At 51.5% G+C, this 21,100-nt stretch overlaps 1 protein-coding gene across 2 annotated transcripts in view; it reads right to left on the reverse strand.

Moving 5' to 3' along the window:
• The window catches only part of Bpi (bactericidal permeability increasing protein), a 51,516-nt gene that overhangs the window by 20,607 nt on the left and 9,809 nt on the right, over positions 1-21,100 (reverse strand). Inside the window, exons 2-7 of one of the 2 annotated variants that reach the window (XM_021663887.2) lie at positions 7,718-7,975; positions 6,253-6,446; positions 3,654-3,771; positions 2,545-2,673; positions 1,480-1,638; positions 516-579 (exon numbers count right to left, since the gene is read on the reverse strand). In XM_021663887.2, the coding sequence (XP_021519562.1) occupies positions 516-579; positions 1,480-1,638; positions 2,545-2,673; positions 3,654-3,771; positions 6,253-6,382 (600 nt within the window). In that variant the 5' untranslated portion in view covers positions 6,383-6,446; positions 7,718-7,975. Of the gene's footprint in view, positions 1-515; positions 580-1,479; positions 1,639-2,544; positions 2,674-3,653; positions 3,772-6,252; positions 7,976-21,100 lie in introns of both variants that reach the window. The other variant, XM_060382917.1, reaches the window with a different exon arrangement.

The raw sequence follows: 21,100 nt of genomic DNA on the forward strand, positions 1-21,100 counted from the left end.
AGCCAGGGGCTGCTGCCACGCCGGAGACCCAGGGCAGAGGACACACAGAGGGTTCTCAGGATTGTGTTAAGCTATGTCTGCCCTCAGCGTGGGGGGGGGCGCCCTGCCATCCGCACCCTCAGCAGCACCCACCGTGCTCCACACGCCACAGGGGTCCCTCCTTGATGCAGCCTCTTCCTGGTGGTTTGTGCTCTAGGGCAGCACCAGGCAGGGCAAGGGAAGGAGGGGAGGGATGGGGGCCGGCTGTTCGTCTGTGGAGAGGTTGTCGGGGGCAGGTGCACACAGGCTGCTTGGCACACAGTTACAGGAAGGCCTGCTGGGTGGGAGGCCGCCTCCCCTGACTGGTCTGTGGAGCCTCTCTGTAGAGCACACAGCTGGGCTCTGGGGATGAAATTCTGGATTCTGAATGCCCTGTGGATGCTGAGAGAGTTGGGGTGAAGGCCAAGGCGCCCGCCAAGGCCAAGGTGTAGCTCCGAGGCCACCGTCCTGCCTCCGCCGATGCCCAGCCCTCCTACCTTTGTGTAAATGATGTTTCTCAGGGAATTCTCGATTCTCCTGTGGAACAGTTGGATCAGCCACCTGGAGGTTGACATGTGGGGGCATAGAAGGGACTTTCAGGTGTGCCTGGGAATCCTGGCAACTAGCCCTTGGCCCTGCAGCCTTCATCAGACACTTCTCCCCATTTGCAGCAACCTGCTTACGGGACTATTTTCTTAATGGCAACACCTGCCCCATCCCCCACCGCCCTCCCTCTTCCTAAACCAGGCACATTGGCCTGCCTTGTTCCCTGGTACCTCTGCTTCCTCTCACCACAGTTTGCACATGTGGTCCCCCAGCCTTGTCCAAAACATCCCAATCGCCAACTTCCGCCTACTCACTCTTTTCATCTCATTTCAAATGTCATTTCCTCCTGCCCCCAGACTGGGCCAGGTCCTCCAGTTCTACAAGTCCGGGGCACTCTGTACCTGCTCTAAGTTCTTATGGTCCTCAGTGAGCCCTTCACCGGCATAATGACCTCACTAACATCTCTCTCCCCCACTGGGACAGGGGCCTTAGGAAAACGGGGTCAGACTGCCTGAGAGCCTGTGACTGCTCAATGGCTGGTCACGAAACCGCTTCCTGTGTTCTTGGGCAGGTGGCGTGAGAGCACGAATAGTCTGAGCCATGTTGGCTGCACAGCAAGGGTCTGGTTGATGAAGGTACATGTGAGATGTCATCAGGGCTGGCCATGCTCTGTGCAGGCTTTCCAGGCCTGGTGTGGAGCCAGTCCCACAGGTGACTGTGGGGTAAGATTCTGGATGCCTGGCAGTACTGAGCTGGGCCTTGGGACAGCATCTGCTCCACCTGAGGCCCTGCCCCTCTCACACCCAAGGCTCTGGAAAATGCCTGTGTGTGAAGGCGAGTCTACAGCTCTACCTTCTGCAGAAGGGGACTTAGAGGGACAGTCTCCTCTTGGGATTGCAGCTCCAGGAGACCTACCCCACCATGCCGCCTGAGACTCGGATACGGACTTTGTCGATGTGACCATAGCAGGAGGAAGAGTTGACGGTGATGTGGCCTGAGGAGTCAGTGTCCAGCTTCAGGTCGGCGGAGATGGAGATACCTTTGACGTTCAAGCTAAACTTGCCATTGGCTTTGCTGAGTGGGAGATAGAGAGAAGAGACCTGGAGTGAACCCTTTCCTCCTCATGCTTCCCCATCAGCGGGGGACCACAGGTCCCATTCCAGGGCCAGGAGCTTCAGAGAGCAGAGGCTGCACATGAACCTCACGACACCGGATGCCAGGGTTCTAACCTGACAGGCCAGCCTGTTTCCACCTGGTGGTTGGTTAATCTGCCTCCCCCAGAGCCCTCACTATGTGGCTTTGTGCATGTTTGCTAACCTCTCTGGGCTTCTGTTATTATTATTATTTTTCACCCAGACCTTGTCCTAGCAGATGAACACAGAGGTGAACATCTCAGTTTTGTCACTAAGATTCAGTGTTCGGTGTTGTGACTTTAAGCAATTTCTGACCCAGTAATTGATTAGTGAACTTAATCACCGCCCCTGTAAGAAGAACGAAACGAATTCATATTAAGACAGGGGACAGGAGCGTGCACCATCAGGGCTGCCCTTTGCACCTTTCCTATCACTGTGCTCTGGGTGGCACACAGGACCCCAGGGAAGGGGCTACACCTCTCAGCTGGGCTTAGCTGGTACACAGGTACACACAATGCATCACGGTTACTGTCTCAAGCCACTGTGATGTTTTTACACAGCAGCAGTAGCTGACTAATACAGGAAAGAAACTGGAAGCCCTGCTTAGGTCTCCCTTCTGAGCCACACATAAAAACTCAGCCTTGCCACGTCCTGCACTTGGGTATAAATGAACTCAGCTATTCATCCAGGGGTTTGTGGAGTACTTTTAAGAGCCCCCTCCCCCAGCCCAGAAACTTTGTGCAACACCTGTCTACAGATAAGGCAGAAGTGGACATTCCCAACACCCTCGCTCTGATGCCTCCAAGGGCCACCAGTCCATCCAGCAACCCTTGTGCATGAGACTCACAGGAAATTCTTCTTTGATTTCCATCTTCCATTGATCTTGACGCTGGCATTTTTAATGGACAGCTGGAGGCCATCATTGGGCGAGAGCTTGATCTTGGGATCAGGGATTTGAAATACATCCACGACCATGCTGCAGAGAAAAAAGCCCCAGTCAGTACCCTGAGTTCCAAGAGAGCTCCTTGCAGCCCTTTACCCACGTGCCTGCCCTGGACAGATCACTCGATCACTTGATGCCTCAGGCTCCCTGGGTTTACAATGGCAGACAGTTTCCGTCTTGTAGGGTGGGTGACTATCAGCAAAGATGGCAGACGCTAGCCTTGACTGTGGGCCCTGTGTAGGGTGGAAAGTGTTCCCTCTGTTGGAGTGTGCAATCTGCTGCTGATTAGGTGCTTCGGAAGTCTGCTGAACGGAACAGGCATGCAATTCCGTAGGAAACTCCTGGGGGTTTTCTTTCCAGCGGCCTCACCCCATTTCTTGGGACAGCGGATATGTCAGCGTGCTTTGGGGAGCTCCTCTCACCCATGCCATGCTAGGAAAGGTGAACTCACCTGTGTCTGTGGGGGGAGCTGGAGGCGGGGCCTCAGCCAATTAGTTTTTCTGGTCCCCCATGCCCAGTGACTGGTTCAAGGCATGTGCACTGTTTAACCCGGGTCAGAGGGAAGCTTTGGGCTTGTGTTACAAGCTTCTCTCTCCACTGAGAGCTGAGGGGAGTGTGCTGTTGGGGTTACTGGGTGGCTCTTCTGTCTCTGGAGGATTGAGAGGACCTGACGCTGGGAGGTGCAGAGAGAGACGTGTCCATGGACACGTGAACCAGGCTCAGACAGGCCCTGAAGCCTGTGAGCGATAAGTTGGGGCACAGGCCGTTCTTCTGCATCTGAAATACACGTGTGTGGCCCAGGGGTTTGGGTTTCATGATGCCTCCTGTGGGAGTGGTGGAAGGTGCTAGAAAGACAAACTTGGGTGGCTTCCTCTGGGCTCATCCTGAGGCACGCTAACTCCTTGGGCTGCTGGGTTTGCAGTCTTAAACTCCGTGAGCTGAGAACTTGGATGGCTAGGGGCCCTGGGTCGCAGTAAGCCACGTCTGGAGGACTAAGCCTCGGCAGGCCTCACCTGTAGAAGTAGTAATAGCCTTTCCTCAGGTGCTTCAACTTAAAGGCTTCTCCAGAGAATTCGGGAATACTGATGCCTTGTAGCTCCTTCTGCAACACGACCACACCCTGCTGGCACGCTGTAGGACAGAGCAGAGAGTGACAAGCTCAGACATCAGTCCACTCACCAGCAGCGATGGAGGCCCCTGGAAGCTCCAGAGCCTTGGGCCCGATTACAGTGGGACAGGCAGGACTGCGGGGGGCCTGTCCTCAGATGGCCCGGAACCTCGCTCCTTCCATACTGGGTACCACTCTAAAGCAAAGACAGAAAGAGGGCCATGTCCCAGCACCACTCTGCAGACATTGGAGGGGTCATTCACGTGCAGTCGGCCATTCTTTTTATTCTTCAACCATTTGAATCACTAAGCCCATCCTTAAGGGCTGTGCGTGTGTATGCCTGTAATCCCAGCACTGGAAACCCTGAGGTAGGAGAGCTTGAGTTCAAGGCTACACAGCAAGATTCTGTCTCTAAAAAACACAAAGCAATTGCCTGAGGAAGATGGTTCAGGAGGTAAAGTGACAAGAAGATAAGGCCCATCTGTGAGTTTGAGGCCAGCCTGGTCTACAGCTGTCTCAAAAAACAAAGCAAAACAAAACAAAAAACCAAACCAAAACAAAACAAAACAGATAAGAACCAGAGCTCAGATCCCCAGGACCCACATAAGGGCTGAATGGGGGGATGCCTTGTCTGTAATCCCAGTGCTCAGGAGGTGGAACAGGGGTCCCAGAGCAAGCTGGCTGGCTAGAGCAGCTGTATCGGTGAGCTCTGGATTAAAGATCTGCCTCAAAATGTAAGATGGGGTGATCCAGGAAGACACCCAATGTCAACTTCTGGCCTCCTCATGACATGCGAGCAGTCTCACCCACACGCAACCATGTCCACGTATGCGTGTGGGTACACACACATACAGACACAATGCATGGTGCCTGAGGGGCAACCCCTGAGGTTTCCCCTGCCTCTCAGAGGTACTACACACGTGTTCACCATCATGTCCATGTACACACGCACCCCCCCCCAAACAAAAAGCTTCCTAGCTCATAGGTCATTCAGCAATATACGGCAAACCACCCTGAGCCTGTGGGCTGCAGGTTGTGAACGGTGTTCAGAAATACCACCCCCACACAGCTGGTCAAGCGTCTCTCTCTCTGGGCTGTACTCCCGCTGACACCTTCCAGACTCTCTCTTCAGAACCTTTGCACACTCGACTCCTGCTATTCATCCGTGGTCACCTGTTCAAACGTCTACTGTTCCCCATCGCCCCTTCCTTCAGGAAGCTTCCCTGACACAGCTGGAACCGTCTCCACAGTCCTGAACGGCTCATCTGGAGCACCCATTTCTCTTTGTAATTAGACATCTATTCACACAACGCTGATTGATGCTAGACGGAAGTCCCCAGGGTCCGCTGCAACGTCAGCTTTATGTATTAACGTGTCTCCGGTATTTACCACGGTGCCTGACACTTCCTATTTGTTAGGTAAATAAATGAATGCCCCAGAGGCAGAAATTCTGCCACCAGTGATTATGTGGCTAACAGCACCAAGGATGCAATTAAACAGGCAAACAAGTCGCCTGAGGGGGGATGACGAGGCAGGCAGAGAGGTGAGCAGAGCAGGCTTCCAGTTTCTCAGGAACCAGCCCAAAGGTAGTCATAACCAGCAAGAGTAACAACCAAAATGCACGGGGTCTCCCTGCCCACCTGGCGTTGCTCACTGCAAAGCTGAGCAATCCTAGAGAGGGGGTCTTTCCTCTCTCTTCCATCTCAGGGGAATGGACGAGAGGTCACAGCTGACACGTGGTGGAGGCAAGATGGGGATATAGGTCTCTTATTCCCCACGCTCAAGCCCCAGGCCGGGAACGTGAGTCCCAAGGATGGAAAAACAGGCCCCCTGGGGTCTGTGCATACTGGTTTTGAGGACCTGCCTCCCCCTGGTCTGGTTTGAGCCTAGATCACCTTGAGTTTTGCAGTTCCTCCCTCTGCCACCAGGAGGCAGCACTAAGCGGGGCCCCGAGGAGGGCCTCAGCGAGTACTTGAGCTCAAACGGAGGCGCGCACTTCCCAAAGCCTTTGAGAGCCTTTGCTCACTTGCCCGAGCGAGTGAACTGGTGTGTCTCACCCAGCCCTGCCGTGGAAGAATCGGGACCCGCAGGGTCTGGGAGGCACCTGGCAGCGAAGCAGGTGAGCAAAGTTGTTACCGCCCTCCCCCCCCACTCTCCCCTCCCACTCCCCCGGCATGGGGAGTAATGTGGGGTAGCTTTCCCCCGAGCCTGCCAGCAGGCAGCAAAGCAGGCCTAGAAATTTGTAATGCGGAAGGTGTAGAGGGGGGACCATGAGGACCCTGATGGTCCGGGGTTCCTTGAAATCTTCTAGACCAGTGCTCTAGTCCCAGCTCTGACACTCCCCAGCCCTATGAGATTGTGCCATAGTTTCCTTCTATATAAAAAACGGTAGGAAGGAAGTCTCCTAGCAGAGCTATGAGCTTACCAGGCACCCGATTTAAAGGGCTGTGCATCCTGAGTGTCCCTCGGGGAAAGGGGGAAAGGGGAGAAAGGCATCCAATTACCGAAGTCCAGGCCCTTCTGGGTGATCATGGCCACGAAGCCAGGGCTGGTGGCCGCAGTCAGGACTGTGCCCATGATGGCCAGCAGCGCCGGGGTTGACCATTTCCGCACGTTGTCAGGGCCCCAGGCCATGTCCTCCGGGGCAGCCCAAACCTCGAGGCCTCGGAGGGGAACCTGAGACCTCAAAAGAAGCTGTCTGGGGAAGGGAAGGGCAGTATTAGAAAGAGGAAGGAGGAAGGCACCTGTGGGGGTGGGAGGGGGAGGGCAGCTGCGGTTCCCCATCAACGTTGGGGACCAGTCCAGGGGCTGCCCCAGTGGAGCCTAGAGGTCTGTGGGAACATGGGCATGTGCGCATGTGCCATGCATGTGCGCGCGCGCACACGCACACGCATGCATGCACGCGCGAGCCTGTTGAGACCTGTGGCTCCTCAGCATTCCATCCTTTTCCTGAGTCGTCCTCCCCACCTCATTTAAGGCTTTCTTCGAAGCTGGGTGATGACCACATCCAGACTCGCTGCTTCTATTCTCTCTTCCCTTGGTGTTTTACTTAAGACGTTTAGGAAAACAGGAGCTTCGGAGGTGTCCCTCCGCCCCCGGGAGGCCCCTGGGGGATTTTTTTAATGCTCTAATTTCGTAGTCTCGTCGTTGGTGTCTCTGCTGGCTGCTCTCTAAGGCTGGTCTCAGCCTCTCTGAACTTCTCTGAGCCTTGGTTTCTGAATCTATAGAGACAATCACCTTTGCCCCTAGCTTAACGTGGGCTCGGAATGGCCTTACAGCAAGGAAAGCAGGACATAGTGTGCCTTGCTGGAAAGAGAATCCAGATGGCAGCATTAACCAGAACTTCAGAAATAAACACGGGAATAAGTTACATGGACTCTTCTCCAAGAAACAAGACCAAGCATATTTTAATTTTCTCCTGTCCTGGTTTTTTTTTTTTTTTTTTTTTTTTTTTTTTTTTTTTTTCTTTTTCCTGGCAAGCACACATAGTTGGTCCCGCCTGTTTGTTTTCCTGTCAGAAATGGGATCACACTGGCTAGCCCTGTAAATTTCCCTTTTTCTGAATAATGAGCAGCGAACGTTCTCGCCCAGCATTCAATATTCCATCGTTTCCTCGGCCCACAGTTTTCTTCACCAGGTATCTGTTTTCACACGTTTCACCCCTCCCTCTGACGGCTGAGGACTTGAGGCTTCCGTGGGGACAGCAGGCTACTCTCAGAGCCAAGATGCTTCTGACACCAGCGAGAAGCCAGTGGCGCCTGACTGGAGCGGCCAGCAGGACAGAGTAGTTCTGCCATCCGAGCCCTGGGGCTGCAGCCGCCTCTGGCCCGGGTGGGCGTGACCCTGTCAGGCTGCCCTAATCTCCATGGGGACCAGAGAGGGTTGGGCTTTGGAAGCTCAAGGTTTGTCTCACCCCCCCCACCCGATTTTGTGGAAGTCTAACAAAGCCCGGGTCCCTCCCCCCATCACCTGTTTCTAAGCCTGTCTTCCCGCTGTCTGCCCCAGCTGGAGTCTCCCTGCCTGCACTGGAAGGTACACAGAGCTTTGCATACAGGACCTGACGGATGTTTCTCAGGGATCCCTGCCGAGGCTGGGGAGGGCTGACCACTGCCTCTCAGGAGGAGGAGGTGAGGGAGAGCTGCCAGGAAGACCTGTCCCTGGGCTTTCGCCCTTTGCGTCTCACGCAGAACCTTTCTTCTGCACCCGCAGGCATCCGGGATCCATGACCTGTCACAAAATCCATTTTCAGAAAACAATATTGGGCACTTTCACATTCAGACACACACTCGGGCAGAACACCCATGCACATAAACAAACAAACAAATATTTAAAAAGAAAATAAAATGTAGAAAGACACAGAGACACACACAGGACAGATATCCCAGGTTTATGAAATCTTGACATTTATCATATGCCCTGGTTATTTTATTCCCACAGATTTCTGGTCTGTGTCTTCTAAGAATTTTTTTATGTATATTCATGTGTATCTGTGCATGTGTGCATGTGTGTGTGTGTGTGTGTGTGTGTGTGTGTGTGTATGCACTCATGTGTGACTTGCACATGAGTGCAAGTCATTTCAGAGGCCAGAAGAGGACATCAGATCCCCTGTGTTGGAATCCCAGACAGTTGTAAGATGCTTGAGGTGGGTGCTGGGAACTGAATCAGGTTCTCTGCCTGAGCTCTAATACACTCTTAACCACAGGGCGCTCCCTAGCCCAGACTTTCATTCTGCTCAGAATGTACACACTTGCTTCATCACCACCTCATGCTCTAGTCTGCTCTCCTGACTGCACGTGGCTTAAGTGATGAGCAGGAACTCAAGGCGGGAACTGAAGCAGAGGCCATGGAGGAGTGCTGCTTTCAGCTTGTTCTCCATGGATTTCTTATACCACCCAGGACCACTAAAACTCCACCCAGTGGGCTGAGTTCTCTCACGTCAATCACTAATCCAGAAAATTCTGTATGAACTTGCCTATGGGCAATCTGATGGAAGCATTTTCTCACCTGAAGTTCCTCTTCCCAGATAACTCTAGTATCTGGTTGATTAAACAAACAAACAAATAAATAAAACTAACCAGGACAGATACCCATCATCACTACCACCATGATCACCATCATCACCATTACCGCTATCGTCATCATTACCATCATCACCATCATCGTCATCATCATCATCATCATTATCATCATCATCGTCATCGCTATTACAGTGCTGGCTCAGCTTAGATCTAATTCATAGTGCTTAGAGGAGAAGCAGAGTAGGAACCCAGGCAGGAATTGTAACCCATGAATGTTTGGAGACAGCTGTCTCCCCCTGGCTTCAAAGCTTCTAGGAAGTGAGGGGAGCAGGTCTTAGGTACCTAGGGCCTGGGAAAGGAGGTGGCATCTGAGGCACACGAAGTCCCCTGAAGAGCCATAGGTGATGAGAATGAAAGGGAGCCAAGCAGCTCCTGTGAGAACTGGGACAGTGAGTCTCCCTCTTGCTGTTCTCTGGAAACTGAAGGCCTGGCTGTTCCATGCTGGAATTCTGCCTCTCCTGGCAGGCCTTGCTTGAACCCAGCTAGGGAGCAACACCAGGAAGAGGCTAGCCCGCAGTTAGTTGGCAGAGGTGCAAGGGTCCCCACACTTGACAGGGCACTGTCACACAGCCTGTCTGGAAATGTGCATGAGCTCAGCTGAGCAAGTGAACGGCTGTCCTGCAGCCAGCTTCCTGGGGGGCTCAGCTCTGGGCTTCCCGCTGCCCTTAGCGGCACAAGGCGGCCCAGAAGGAACACAGGAAGAGAGTGGAAGGCAGTTAGTTGCCAAATATTTGAGAGCCTCTCATACTTACACTGTCCAAAGTCACACTGGGAAATTCAAGAGTGACTATGGGATGCCAGGACTCCCGGGGTCACATGAAAGACATTTGCAGGCAGTAACAAAAAGCCAGTGTTTCCATCTCCAAGTTGGTGCGGCCCAGAAACTCCCCAGTGACCTGTCCTTTTAAATTCCTAAGACTTTAGCCTTGTCCCTCCCCCCCCCCCCATTTTTTTTTTCTACCCAGAGAGCTTCTTTGCAGACCTCCTACACCTGCTTCAAGGCCCAGCAGCACCTCCTGTGTGAAGCCTTCCAGGTACACCAGGCTCCTTTCTGACTGTGTTTTCGTTGCTGTTGCCCTATATCTGTTTCCTGGACTCAAAGGGCTCAGAGCAGAGTTTTACCAGCTACCATGGCCACCTGTGCTGTTTACATGACATGTGATGTCGGAAGAATAGAATTGACCTTGTGTGGCCAAGGTTAGATTAAATGAGCGAGTATATTATAATACAAAATAGATGCTTGGCTAGGTGGTGATGACGCATGCCTGTAATTCCAGCATTCAGGAGGCAGAGGCAGGCAGATCTCTGTGAGTTCCTAGGCCAGCCTGGTCTACAAAGCAAGTCCCAGGACAGCCAGAAGAACTAAACAGTGAAACCCTGTCTCAAAAAACAAAAACAAAAACAAAACAAGCAAAAAATAATTGTGACAGCCATTTTATTGTAGGTTTTGGTTGTTAATGCCCTGAATTTAGAACTAGGAAGTTGTTTAAAAAAAGAAGGAAAGGAAGGAAGGAAGGAAGGAAGGAAGGAAGGAAGGAAGGAAGGAGTGAGAGAGTTGCAGGGTCCGCAAAGGAAGCTGATACACTTCCCTGCAATGAGGGTTGTTACAATGAGAGGGCCAGGGCTGCAAAGGGGCCTCAAGGAGGGAGGAAGAATTAGACATTTAATTAGACAGAAGCAGTGCACCATACTGGAGACTTACAGGGAAGGAGGTGTGTATGTCTAACCCAGCGGTTCTCACCCTTCCTAACACTGTGACCCTTTAATACAGTTCCTCATGTTGTGGTGACTATAAAATTATTTCATTGCTACTTCATAACTGTAAATTTTCCACTGTTATGAATCGTAATGTGACTATCAGATAGGCAGCCCCTGTGAAAGGGGCTTTGACCCCCCAAAGAAGTCGTGGCCCACCAGTTGAGAACCACTGCTTTAAAGCCTGGAAAAGAGCTTCAGTAAGAGCAAGTGTGAAAGAGAGCCAATGCAGGAGGCAGAGGCAGAGGCAGAGGCAGGAGGATCTCCGTGAGTTCCGGACCAGCCTGGTCTATGTAGGGAGTTCCAGACTAGCCAGGGTGACAAGTGAAAATGGGGGAAGAGTGAACAGTCTCTCTGGGGAGTCTCAGACCAATTCCTGGGAGGAGAAATGTCTACCACTTGTCTGCTGTGAGTTGGACTGGGCGAGGGAATGATGCTCTCCTCTCCCCCGACCCCTTGCCCCTCACCACCTGGATAGTTGAGCAGGAGAGCTGTCCCTGCCCCTCACTGGCAGGAGAGCAGCTCCCGTTGGCAAAGACAAGGGTGATCCAGCCCAGAGGATGTGAGAGTGGGAGAGCCGGCCCAGCACTCAGGAGAATGGGCTCTGCACCTCAACTGGGCAACACAGTGGAGCTCACACTCAAGGCATGGGTGCCAGTGAGCCTGTCCTGAGGACATGAGGGAATTGGGTGCTCTAGCCAGAGCAGTGCTAGAGAACTCACCCTGGATAAAGAAGAGCCGATGGTCTGACCAGCTCAGCTACCACTCAGGCTCAGGTCCAGGGCTTCAAGTTCACTCACCCCCAAATCTACATTATCTGTAAACTGTTGGGGCACGTGAAAGGGCTGGTCCTATTGATCCAAAGCTGCAGGAACTCCATGACACAAACCAACAGCAGGAGAACCGGGAGGGGTCCTGGGGAAGGATCCAATATTGATGGTGTCACAAAAGACCAATGACTCATTACAACGAACATTTGCAAGTGAAGATGTGAGGACAGAGGGTTATACTGTGGGACATACTGGAACACACTACAGCTTCCACTACCAATGTCTTCTATGATTTGTTTTGTTTATTTTTGCCTGTTTATTTGTGTGTTTTACTTTGTGGGGGAGGTTGTAAGGGCAGAGAGCAGATATGAGGGAACAGGGAGATGACAGGTACTGGGGTGCATGATGTGAAATTCACAAAGAATCAATAAAGAAGCTTTTTTTTTTAAAGCCACATAGGAAAAAGAAAAGAAAAGAAAAAAAAATAGAGCAGATGGTGGTAGCACATGCCTTTAATCCCAGTACTCAGGAAGCTGAGATAGGTAGATTTTTGAGTTTGAGGGCAGCCTGGTCTAGAGAGTGAGTTCCAAAATGGCCAGGACTATACAGTGAAATCCTGTCTCAAAAAACCAGAAGAGGCCCTCTGTGGTAGGCTACTGTCCTGTTCCTTGTTTTCTCCCTCTTCCGATGTCTATCCCATTTGCCTTTCTGGATGAAGATTGATCATCTTACCCAGGGTCCTCCTTCTTGCTTAGCTTCATTAGGTGTACAGATTTTAGTATGTTTATCCTATATTATATGTCTAATATCCACTTATAAGTGAGTATATACCATGTGTGTCTTTCTGCTTCTGCGATACCTCACTCCGGATGATCTTTTCTAGTTCCCACCATTTGTCTGTAAATTTCATGATTTCCTTGTTTTTAATTGCTGAGTAGTATTCCGTTGTGTAAGTGTATCACAATTTCTGTATCCATTCCTCCATTGCGGGACATCTCAGTTGTTTCCAGGTTCTGGCTATTACGAATAGAGCTGCTATGAACATGGTTGAGTAAATGTCTTTGTTGTATACTTGAGCATCTTTTGGATATATGCCTAGGAGTGGTATAGCTGGATCTATACCACTATACCCAGCAGGGTATTAAAGCAGATTCTGAAACTCATAGCCAAACTTTGGGCAGAGTGCAGGGTATCTTATGGAAGAAGGAGGAGATGGAAAGACCTGGAAGGGTCTGGAGATCTAGCAGGAGAAAAACAGAACCAAAAAATCTGGACCTAGGGGTCTTTTCTGAGACGAATACTCCAACCAGTGAGTATGCATGGAGATAACCTAGAACCCCTGCACAGATGTAGCCGGTGGCAGCTCATTCTCCAAAAGAGCTAGTAAGAGGAACAGGGGCTGTCTCTTACATGAACTCAATGGCTGGCTCTTTGATCAACCCCCTGAGGGGGTGCAGCCTGACCAGGCCACAGAGGAGGGCTGTAAAAGACAGTCCTGATAAGACCTGATAGGCTAGGGTCAGATGGAAGGGGAGGAGGACCTCCACTCTCAGTGGACTAGGGAAGGGGCATGGGAGGAGATGAGGGAGGGAGGGCAGAATTGGGAGGGGATAAGGGTGGGGCTACAGATGGAATACAAGGTGAATAAACTGTAATAAATAAAAATTATATTTAAAAAGAAAAAAATAACATATATTATAGAAAAGAAAAAAACAGAAGGAGTAAGAGGAGAAGGAGGAGGAGGAAGAGGAAGAAAAAAAGGAAGAAAGAAGAAGAATAAGAACAACAAAAACAACAACCACAACAAAGCCACACAGGGAAAAATATGCATGGGGCCCCAGTGACAGGGGAGAGGAGGGAGGAAAATTCCTGTGGCTTGCTAGCCACCTAGTCCAGCTGAATTAGTGACCTCTGCATTCAGTGAGAAACCCTGTTTCAAAAAAAGGCTTAGCAGTTAAGATCACTTACTGCTCTTGAGGAGGACTTGGGTTCAGTTGCTAACACCCACAAGGTCATTCAAGTCTGTGCAATTACAGTTCCAGGGCATCTGACGCCCTTTTCTGGCCAGAATGTGGTGAACATACACACACACAAACACTCATGTACATAAAATTTTAAAATGTTTCTTAAAATGCAGAGAGAGATTGAGCAAGACACTTGATGATCTCCACATGCACACACCTGCGCACAAACATTTCGGGCAGACAGAGTTATTAACATTTCAGGACATTTGTCTGATGCGCCCATAAATCTATGTGTACAGATGTATATATTAAATATTTTCTCAAAATTATTGGGGCGTAAATGCAGCATGTATTTCCTAGGAACAAGAGCATTGTTCCACATGATCACAGCACAAACATCAGCTCAGAACCAGCAGCCAGCTTACAGACCCCTTTCAGCTCTCATGTGCTGTATCCGTAGGGCCCTGCCAGGACCCAGGATCCAGGCAGGATCTGCCACTGACGTCACTTGTGTCCCTCAAGCTTCCTGTGGGCTGAAACAGTTCCTCTGTGTTCCCTTGTGTTTCATGACTTTGAGATTTCCGAAGAACAAGCCAGCTACTATCTGAAGAATGCCAGTTTGGGAGGGTCTGAAGTTTTCTGGGGGTTGGAGTTAGGTCACATGTTCCTGCAGGGGTTTGTGGCATTAATTCATCCCTTGCCGGGGATGTCACTGTAGGCTGTGGTTCAGGTGGGTTGATAAGGCATGAGGAGTGCTGAAAGGTGGGGTACCAGCCCACAGGTGGCGGCATGCCCTTCTTGTGGAGCTCAATGGGTTTACGGTCTCAGGAAGGCAGGGTGGGGGCTCCAGGAAGTGGCAGCTACTGCAGTCACACTCAGGGCTGTGACTCAGGGCAGAGCCCAGGCACATATTCTGGAGTCACCAGAGAGCCATCCTGGCACTCCAAGGTCACATGATACTTCAACATTGACCCTGATCTGGCTGGTAGGTACGCTGTCATCCTGACACCCTCCTGGAACCAGGTCCTGGCCCTCAGAGTGACCTCCTAGGACAAGTCTCAAGGTACCCAGAACACCTGTCTTGGGACACGGAGGGAAGGAGTAAGAAAGACCTGAGGGTGTTGTGGACATAAACATGTTTTTGTTTTGGTTCCAGGTGTGTGATGCGGGACTGATTCAGATGGTCTACAGGGTCAGACTATTTGTCTCGTGCGGGCTCTGAGAGGAGCTCTTTGCCAGCTGCAAGAAGTTGAAGATCTCCTGAAACAAGGATTGGACTGGCTCCAAGAAACCCAATGACCTTAACCAACAGGAAGCAACTAAGAACTACACACCTTCTCCCACTAAACCTTTCTCTCTCCTACCTGGTGTTGGGGTGTTGGAAGGGATTGGAGTGGAGTTGGGAGAAAAAGATATAAGAACTGTAAATAAAAGTGTTTTTAAAAAGTGCACCTACATGAGGGGATAAGTGGAGGCCGAGCCTGGGAGCCGGCACCACATTTCACGCCTGTGAGCACAGTCCCTGTCCCTATACTTCTACCTGACCTCCTCTACCTGACCACCCTTTCTTGACATCGTGTGTTTATCCAAACGCCCCTGAGGCATGAGGCGTGGGTCACAAGGCGGTCACTGACTGTTCCATCCGGTTAGCTGCAGGCCAGGTCTGCCCACTCATGGGTTTTAGGAAGGGCCAGCACATGACCCAGCCTGGGTCTCCTTACCTGCTAGTGCTCGGTGGGGCAGTGACGGTGGCCTCACGGGGCCTCAGGGGGCAATGTGATGGCAGTGCACAGTGCATGGTAACTGGCCGGGGGCCTGGGGGGACCCATGGGAGTGCGGCTTGCTTTTTCCTTCCTTTCCCATCTCCCGGTCTGTCCATGAATGAGCTCTGGGAAAGACAGGAGCCACCTCAGGCCTTCTGCATTCAGCCAGCAGCCCCTCCTGCTTCTGAGGAAGGAAGCAGGTTTGGTGACATTCCTGGGCCCAGGAAGTCACTGCCTCAACTCTCCCGGTTCCCAGAAACCTGTGCCTAGAAGATCTGGCACCATCTGACGGCCAGGGGAGAGACAAGAGTGCCGCCAGACATGCCTTTGTAGAACAGTCCCGATGGCTGCACGCAGGAGGGTTGTGTGGGGTGAGGAAGGGAACAGCAAGGACCAGGGACTACAAGAATGGCCTGCCATAGCCTAGGCGGGACCTCTGCCTCCAGCCCACAGCTCCTGTCACTGGACACCTGCAGTATGAAGGCAGCCCTGGGGGGAGAACAGGAGGGACCCTTAGACAAAGGCCCCCATGTAGTCCTTAGGAGTTGCCCTGTGAGACTGCTAAGAGGAAGGAACCTGGGGTCGGTGGCTGATGCAGAGGCCATGAGGCTGGGGCTGCTTCCTGGCCTGCTCCCTGTGCCTTGCTCAGCCTGCTTTCTTATAGAATCCAGGACCACCAACCCAGGGGTGGCCCTGCCCACAATGGGCTGGGCCCTCCCACATCAGTCACTAATCAGGAAAACGCCCCACGGTCTTCTCTATAGCTGTCTTATGGAGGCATTTTCCCAGTGCGCATCTCTCAAATGACTCTAGCCTGTGTCGAGTTGACACAAAACTAGCCAGCCCACTTCCTGAGAGAAAAGGGAGGTGAACGCTTACAAAATGTTTTCATGTCCTGCGTCTGAAAGGAGAGGGAGGCTTGCCTTCATAGACAAAGACACTGAGTGTGATGGTAAGTTTTAATTACCAGCCTGGCCCAGTGTAGGATTACCTGGAAAGTGGGTCTCAGTGAGGGGGTTGTCTAGATCAGGTTGGCTTGGGGAGCTTTTGGTCGTCTTGACTGCATCAGTAGATGTGGGAAGACCCAGCCTGAAAGTGGGCGGTGCCATTCCCTAGGCTTGGGTCCTTAGCTGCATACAAAGCAGAAAGTGAGCTGAATACTAGCCTGCACACTCTCATTCTCTCTGCTCTTGACTGCAGCTATGACTAGCCGCCTCACCTTCCTGACATTTTGAATGATGGACGCTAACTTGGAATCATTAATGAGCATGTCAGTGAGGCCAGGCACGGTTCTATGTGCATATGTGCAAACTGTATACAAGACACCCCAAAGAGGCAGACACAGTATCTGTCTCAGTGTTATAGGTGGAGACAAGGCACAGGGCCTCACAGCTAAGCTACCAGGGAGCTGACCTGGTAGAGACCAGAGAGTGCACTCTTGACCTTCTGCTCATTCACAGGAATGAGCCACTGACCCGGAACTGTGAGTCTGGGAACATCTGAGGGGCCTTCTGAGCCTGGATTCAAGCCCATGCTTTCAGTCTTCGGCCTTATCTGCCCAGGGAGGAAACAAAATATTGACAGGGTGGGACCCAGAGTTCGTCTGCATCTGCTGTTTTCCCAGCTGTGGAGCAGCAGCCTCCGCCATCCTCCCTGACTCAGTCCCGGACTCTAGTGGGTCCTGAGAACCAGGGCCAAGTGTGGCCATTGTGAGAAAACACAGAGCACAAAGGAAGCGAAGACCAGCGGCCTGTCAGTCCCACAGACGGCTGGACACCGTCTCAGTGTGTGTCCTACAGGTCTGCCTCTGTGTGCGCGCCTTTGTGTTCACACGTATGCCTCCTGCGTGGGTGTGCCACAGATACTCCCTGAAAATACTCCATGGTAAGAAGTCTTTTTCATGGCACATTTTTCTTGAGTGCCCACATCTCTTGGAGGTTTGTTTTTGTTGTTATTTTTCCATGCTGGGGATTAAATCCAGGCCCTTGCACATTCTAGCCATACATTCTACCCCTGAGCTACATCCCTCCCCCATTTCTCCCTGCACACATACGCACACACACAAACACACACACACGAATATGTATGTATATATACATATAACACATATAGAAAATTTTGAGTCCTCGCCTCATCTCACAGAGTTTCCCAGGCTGACCTTGAGCTTGCCATCCTGCCTCAGGCTCTGTAAAGGCTCACTGTTATGCTTCTCCTCTAGGCTCAGCCACACATCACTGGCTCCTTACAATTTACAGCACAGCATACAGCACAGTGTATTCTCTATCTGCCTCTTGCCAAACTTACAGTCAGACACAGAGTAGGACCTTCACCCTAAGCATGTCCCTTTGTGCCTCTTTAGAGTTCACCACTTCCTCCACCTCAGACCCTGTCCACGTTTTGATATCCTACATGTCTGTGCTTTTCAGAATGTCATATAAGCATACTGTGGAGCCTGTGCCCTTTTGGGTCTGGCTTCTACCATTTAATATCATACACTAGAGCATATCTGATATGCAAATGTGTTTTTGGTTTAATCCCAAGTGTGGGATTTTGGTTGGGCCATAGTTTGTCCACAACTGTTAATTGTCTCGTGCAGGGCGTGGCTTTTGCCCATGGAGAGGGGCGTGGCCTAGGGCTCTCAGGATAGAAATGGAGAGCCCAGAAAGAGAAGAGGTATTGTGGCATTCAGTGTTGGTGTGTCATGTAGCAATTTAGAGAGACAAGAGAGATGGATGGTGTGGCCATTTGGAGCAGACAGACAGGGAGAGGTCCTGAGAATAAAACCCATTCTGTATGGATTATGGATTTAAATGTAAGGAAAGGAGCTGGCTATAGGGCTCAGCAGGTAAAGGCACTTGCTGCCAAATCTGACAGTCTGAGTCTGATCCCTTGGACTCACATGGTGAAACATCAAAAGACTCCATGAGGATCCGGAGAAGATGCCGTGACGCACACAGAGATGTTCACAGCCCACGTAACTAACCCAGGGGTGGTATCTACACTGAGAGCAGAGAAGATCCAGGAGCCCTAGGAACAATGCTCCCCGTCTTCACTACCCATCAGTGAGTGCAGATGGAGACCAAAGAGAGACCATCATAGACCCACCAGAAGTCAAGTCAGATACCACCGTGCCATGACAGGGGTCTGGAAGAAGCTGGAAACAGCTTCCAACCCATCAGTAGAGCTGTAAGTTTTGTTCTGGGATCTGACCATCTTCACAAAGGCACCACCACTTCCCAAAGGAAGCTCTTACAGCTGTGTGTTAGCAGCCCATGTGGAAATACCCATGAAAGCTCGCTCACCTGACAGAATCCCAAAACCTATAGACAACAGCAAGCAGATACACTGTAGCTTGCAGACAGAGAAGCACAGTAGCCAGCGAACATCTGGGAACATCTGGGTCCACGTGGGTGACTCTCAGCAGCAGAGTAATGAGCAGAAGGCTAATCACAGAGGGGTGTCCTCGGCAGATTCCCTGTACAGAGACCCCGAGAACAGACAGTCCAATAGAATATTCCTTCTGGTTGGGTGTTTATATCTATATGTAGTTTTACTACAGAGAAAAGAGGATTAGACAGTTGGGCACAGGAGCCTGGAGAGAGGGGCTGTGTGGCTCGTGATTTTTATTTGTTCGTTTTCTTTCTTTCTTTGCTGGCTGGGCAGGGGTCACTGCTCCTGGGCTGGACTAACAAGGAGCCTGGCTGGAGTCAGCCTCTCAAGAGAAGCGCAAGAGAAGCAGCCCCATGCCTATGCCCCCTGCTCTCACTCCACTCACACACCACACGGAATCTCCCTGCCTGACACCACACCAGGGCTGGTGGTAGAAAACCAGAGGCTGGCTCAGAGCCCGGAGCCTGCAGCTTCTTTCTTCTAGCCACTGTCAGGGGCTCACTCACTCCTATGCCCCACTTAATCTGCCCTGTGGAACCTAATGACAGGTCTTTCCTTCATCAACCGAATGCCCCCCTCTCAGGCAGCCATGAGTGGCATGGCATACCCGCCCACTGTGGGCTCTTCCATGGCCTTAGTATCTCCAGGTTGTCATTCGGTCACCCCAACAAGTGAACATCTTGGGGACAGTCACTCAGCAGGCAGGGGAAGCCTACACTGCAAGGTTTGGGTGACATAATGTCCTATTGTATTCATGCACTGGGGAAACCCATGCGTCCTGTCCTTGTGGCCCCGGCATGTCCCACAGCAAAAAGTGGGAAACACCCAGAATCATTTTTAATAGGGTCTCACGTAGACCAGGTTGGCCTCAGATTTGCTGTGTAGCCTGGAATGACCTTGAACTGCCCGTTCCTCCTGAGTGATGGGATTACAGGTGTGGTTCATGCAGTGCTGGGGATTGAACCCATGGCTTTGTGCATGCTAAGCAAGCACTCTACCAGATGTACCCCAGTGCCCATAATTTTTTTTCTGAGACAGTGTTTCTCTCTGTTGCTGTGGCTGTCCTGTACTCACTCTCTTTGTAGACCAAGGTGGCCTCGAACACACGGAGATCTGCCTGCTTCTGCCTCCCCAAGTGCTGGGATTAAAGGCTTGCAATATCATACCAGGCTTCCCCCCCACAATAATTATTTTTATTTACTGTAAAATATATACTATGTGGTTCCCGGTGTTGAACCCAGGACCTTGGGCATAGGAGGCAAGCCATGTCAATAAAATACAGCCCCAGTCTTGTTTCTACCTTTTTTATTTTTAATTTTAAGACAGTGTTTTACAGGTTGCCCAAGGGCTAGGCTTGACCCTCTCATCCCTCTGAGTAGTTGATACCACAGGGCCATTTGGGTAGAGTACATGGTACGCCTTAGGCAAACGTCACCAAGAAACACAGTGGTTGGTTCAGCTAATCTACATTAGTAAAATGTTAGTAGTAAGTTCTTAGGGAGCTGGATTCACAGGGTCCTGGGGGCCAATCTGGGGTGTTTGGACCCCTTTCCCTGAGCCTTGGGCAACCCCGAAGGGTTTTCAATGGGCAGGGTGGGGCAGGGCCCAAGGACATGATAAAGTGTGAGGTGTTGTTTCAAGAATCTTAAGGATTGTCCTAGATAGGGCAGAGGTGGGGGAAGAACTTTCCTGAGGCCCAATGGAGAAGGCCTTGACCCTGACATGAGGCAGTGAGGGCGAGGAGGGGGGGCTAGGGAGAACACAGCACCCATTGACCAGCTGGGCAGCTGGCTTGGGGAGAGTCCTCCACACTTGTGGGAGGGGCTCTGAGGAAGTGCGGAGAGAGAAAGAAAGAAAAAGAAAGCCAGACGCCTCTTGGAGGCCCAAGAGCTGAGAATGGGCTGTGACTTCTATCTTCAAGTTTCCCTGTCCCTCAAGTCAACCTTCGTACCCCAGCTGTAAGCCAGTTCCTCATCCCACCAGGAGGACACACCTGCCTGTCCCCTCGGCCTCCTGTCCCTCAAGGCTGGGAGACTTGGCTTCTGGCTGGGGCTGCCCCTTCCTGCTTGGCAATTCTTGTTTGGCATCTTCGTCTTCTCAACTTACAGGATTCTCTGTCTCACAGTCAGGGGAGACCTCCACTACGTGCTACATCGCCGTCCGCTGACATACATACATCAGCCAACCCTTCCCCAAGTCTCCTCCCTGACCTCCACCCCCAAGAGCCCACTTCCGGGCCACAGGGCTGCTCATCACTGTGAGTACCCCTGGAACAGCCTCCTCACCCTGGGGACCTGCTTTGCTCGGCCCCAGCTTCCAGGAGGCCAGTCCTAGGGGTAGAACTGTGCTGTTGTCCCAATTCATACATGAGCTGAAGCCTTAACCCTCAATTCCACAGAGTGCAGACAGAGTGGAAGAACTATCGCTCCATGATGTTTTGTTTGGCAGCCCTGGAAAACTGACCCTGCACACAAGGGTGGCCAAGTGTTGCTCTCTTCATCTCTTCATTTTCTGTGCCAGAAAGCCTGCCTGCCCTACAGACAGAAGTCAGTAAACAGTGGTAGTCCGAGTACACGAGAGGACATTTTTCCAAACTCAGTGGCTACTGCTTTGGGTCATTTGACACTTAAAA

The sequence above is a fragment of the Meriones unguiculatus genome, chromosome 4, assembly GCF_030254825.1.
Source record: "Meriones unguiculatus strain TT.TT164.6M chromosome 4, Bangor_MerUng_6.1, whole genome shotgun sequence".
NCBI lineage: Eukaryota > Metazoa > Chordata > Mammalia > Rodentia > Muridae > Meriones > Meriones unguiculatus.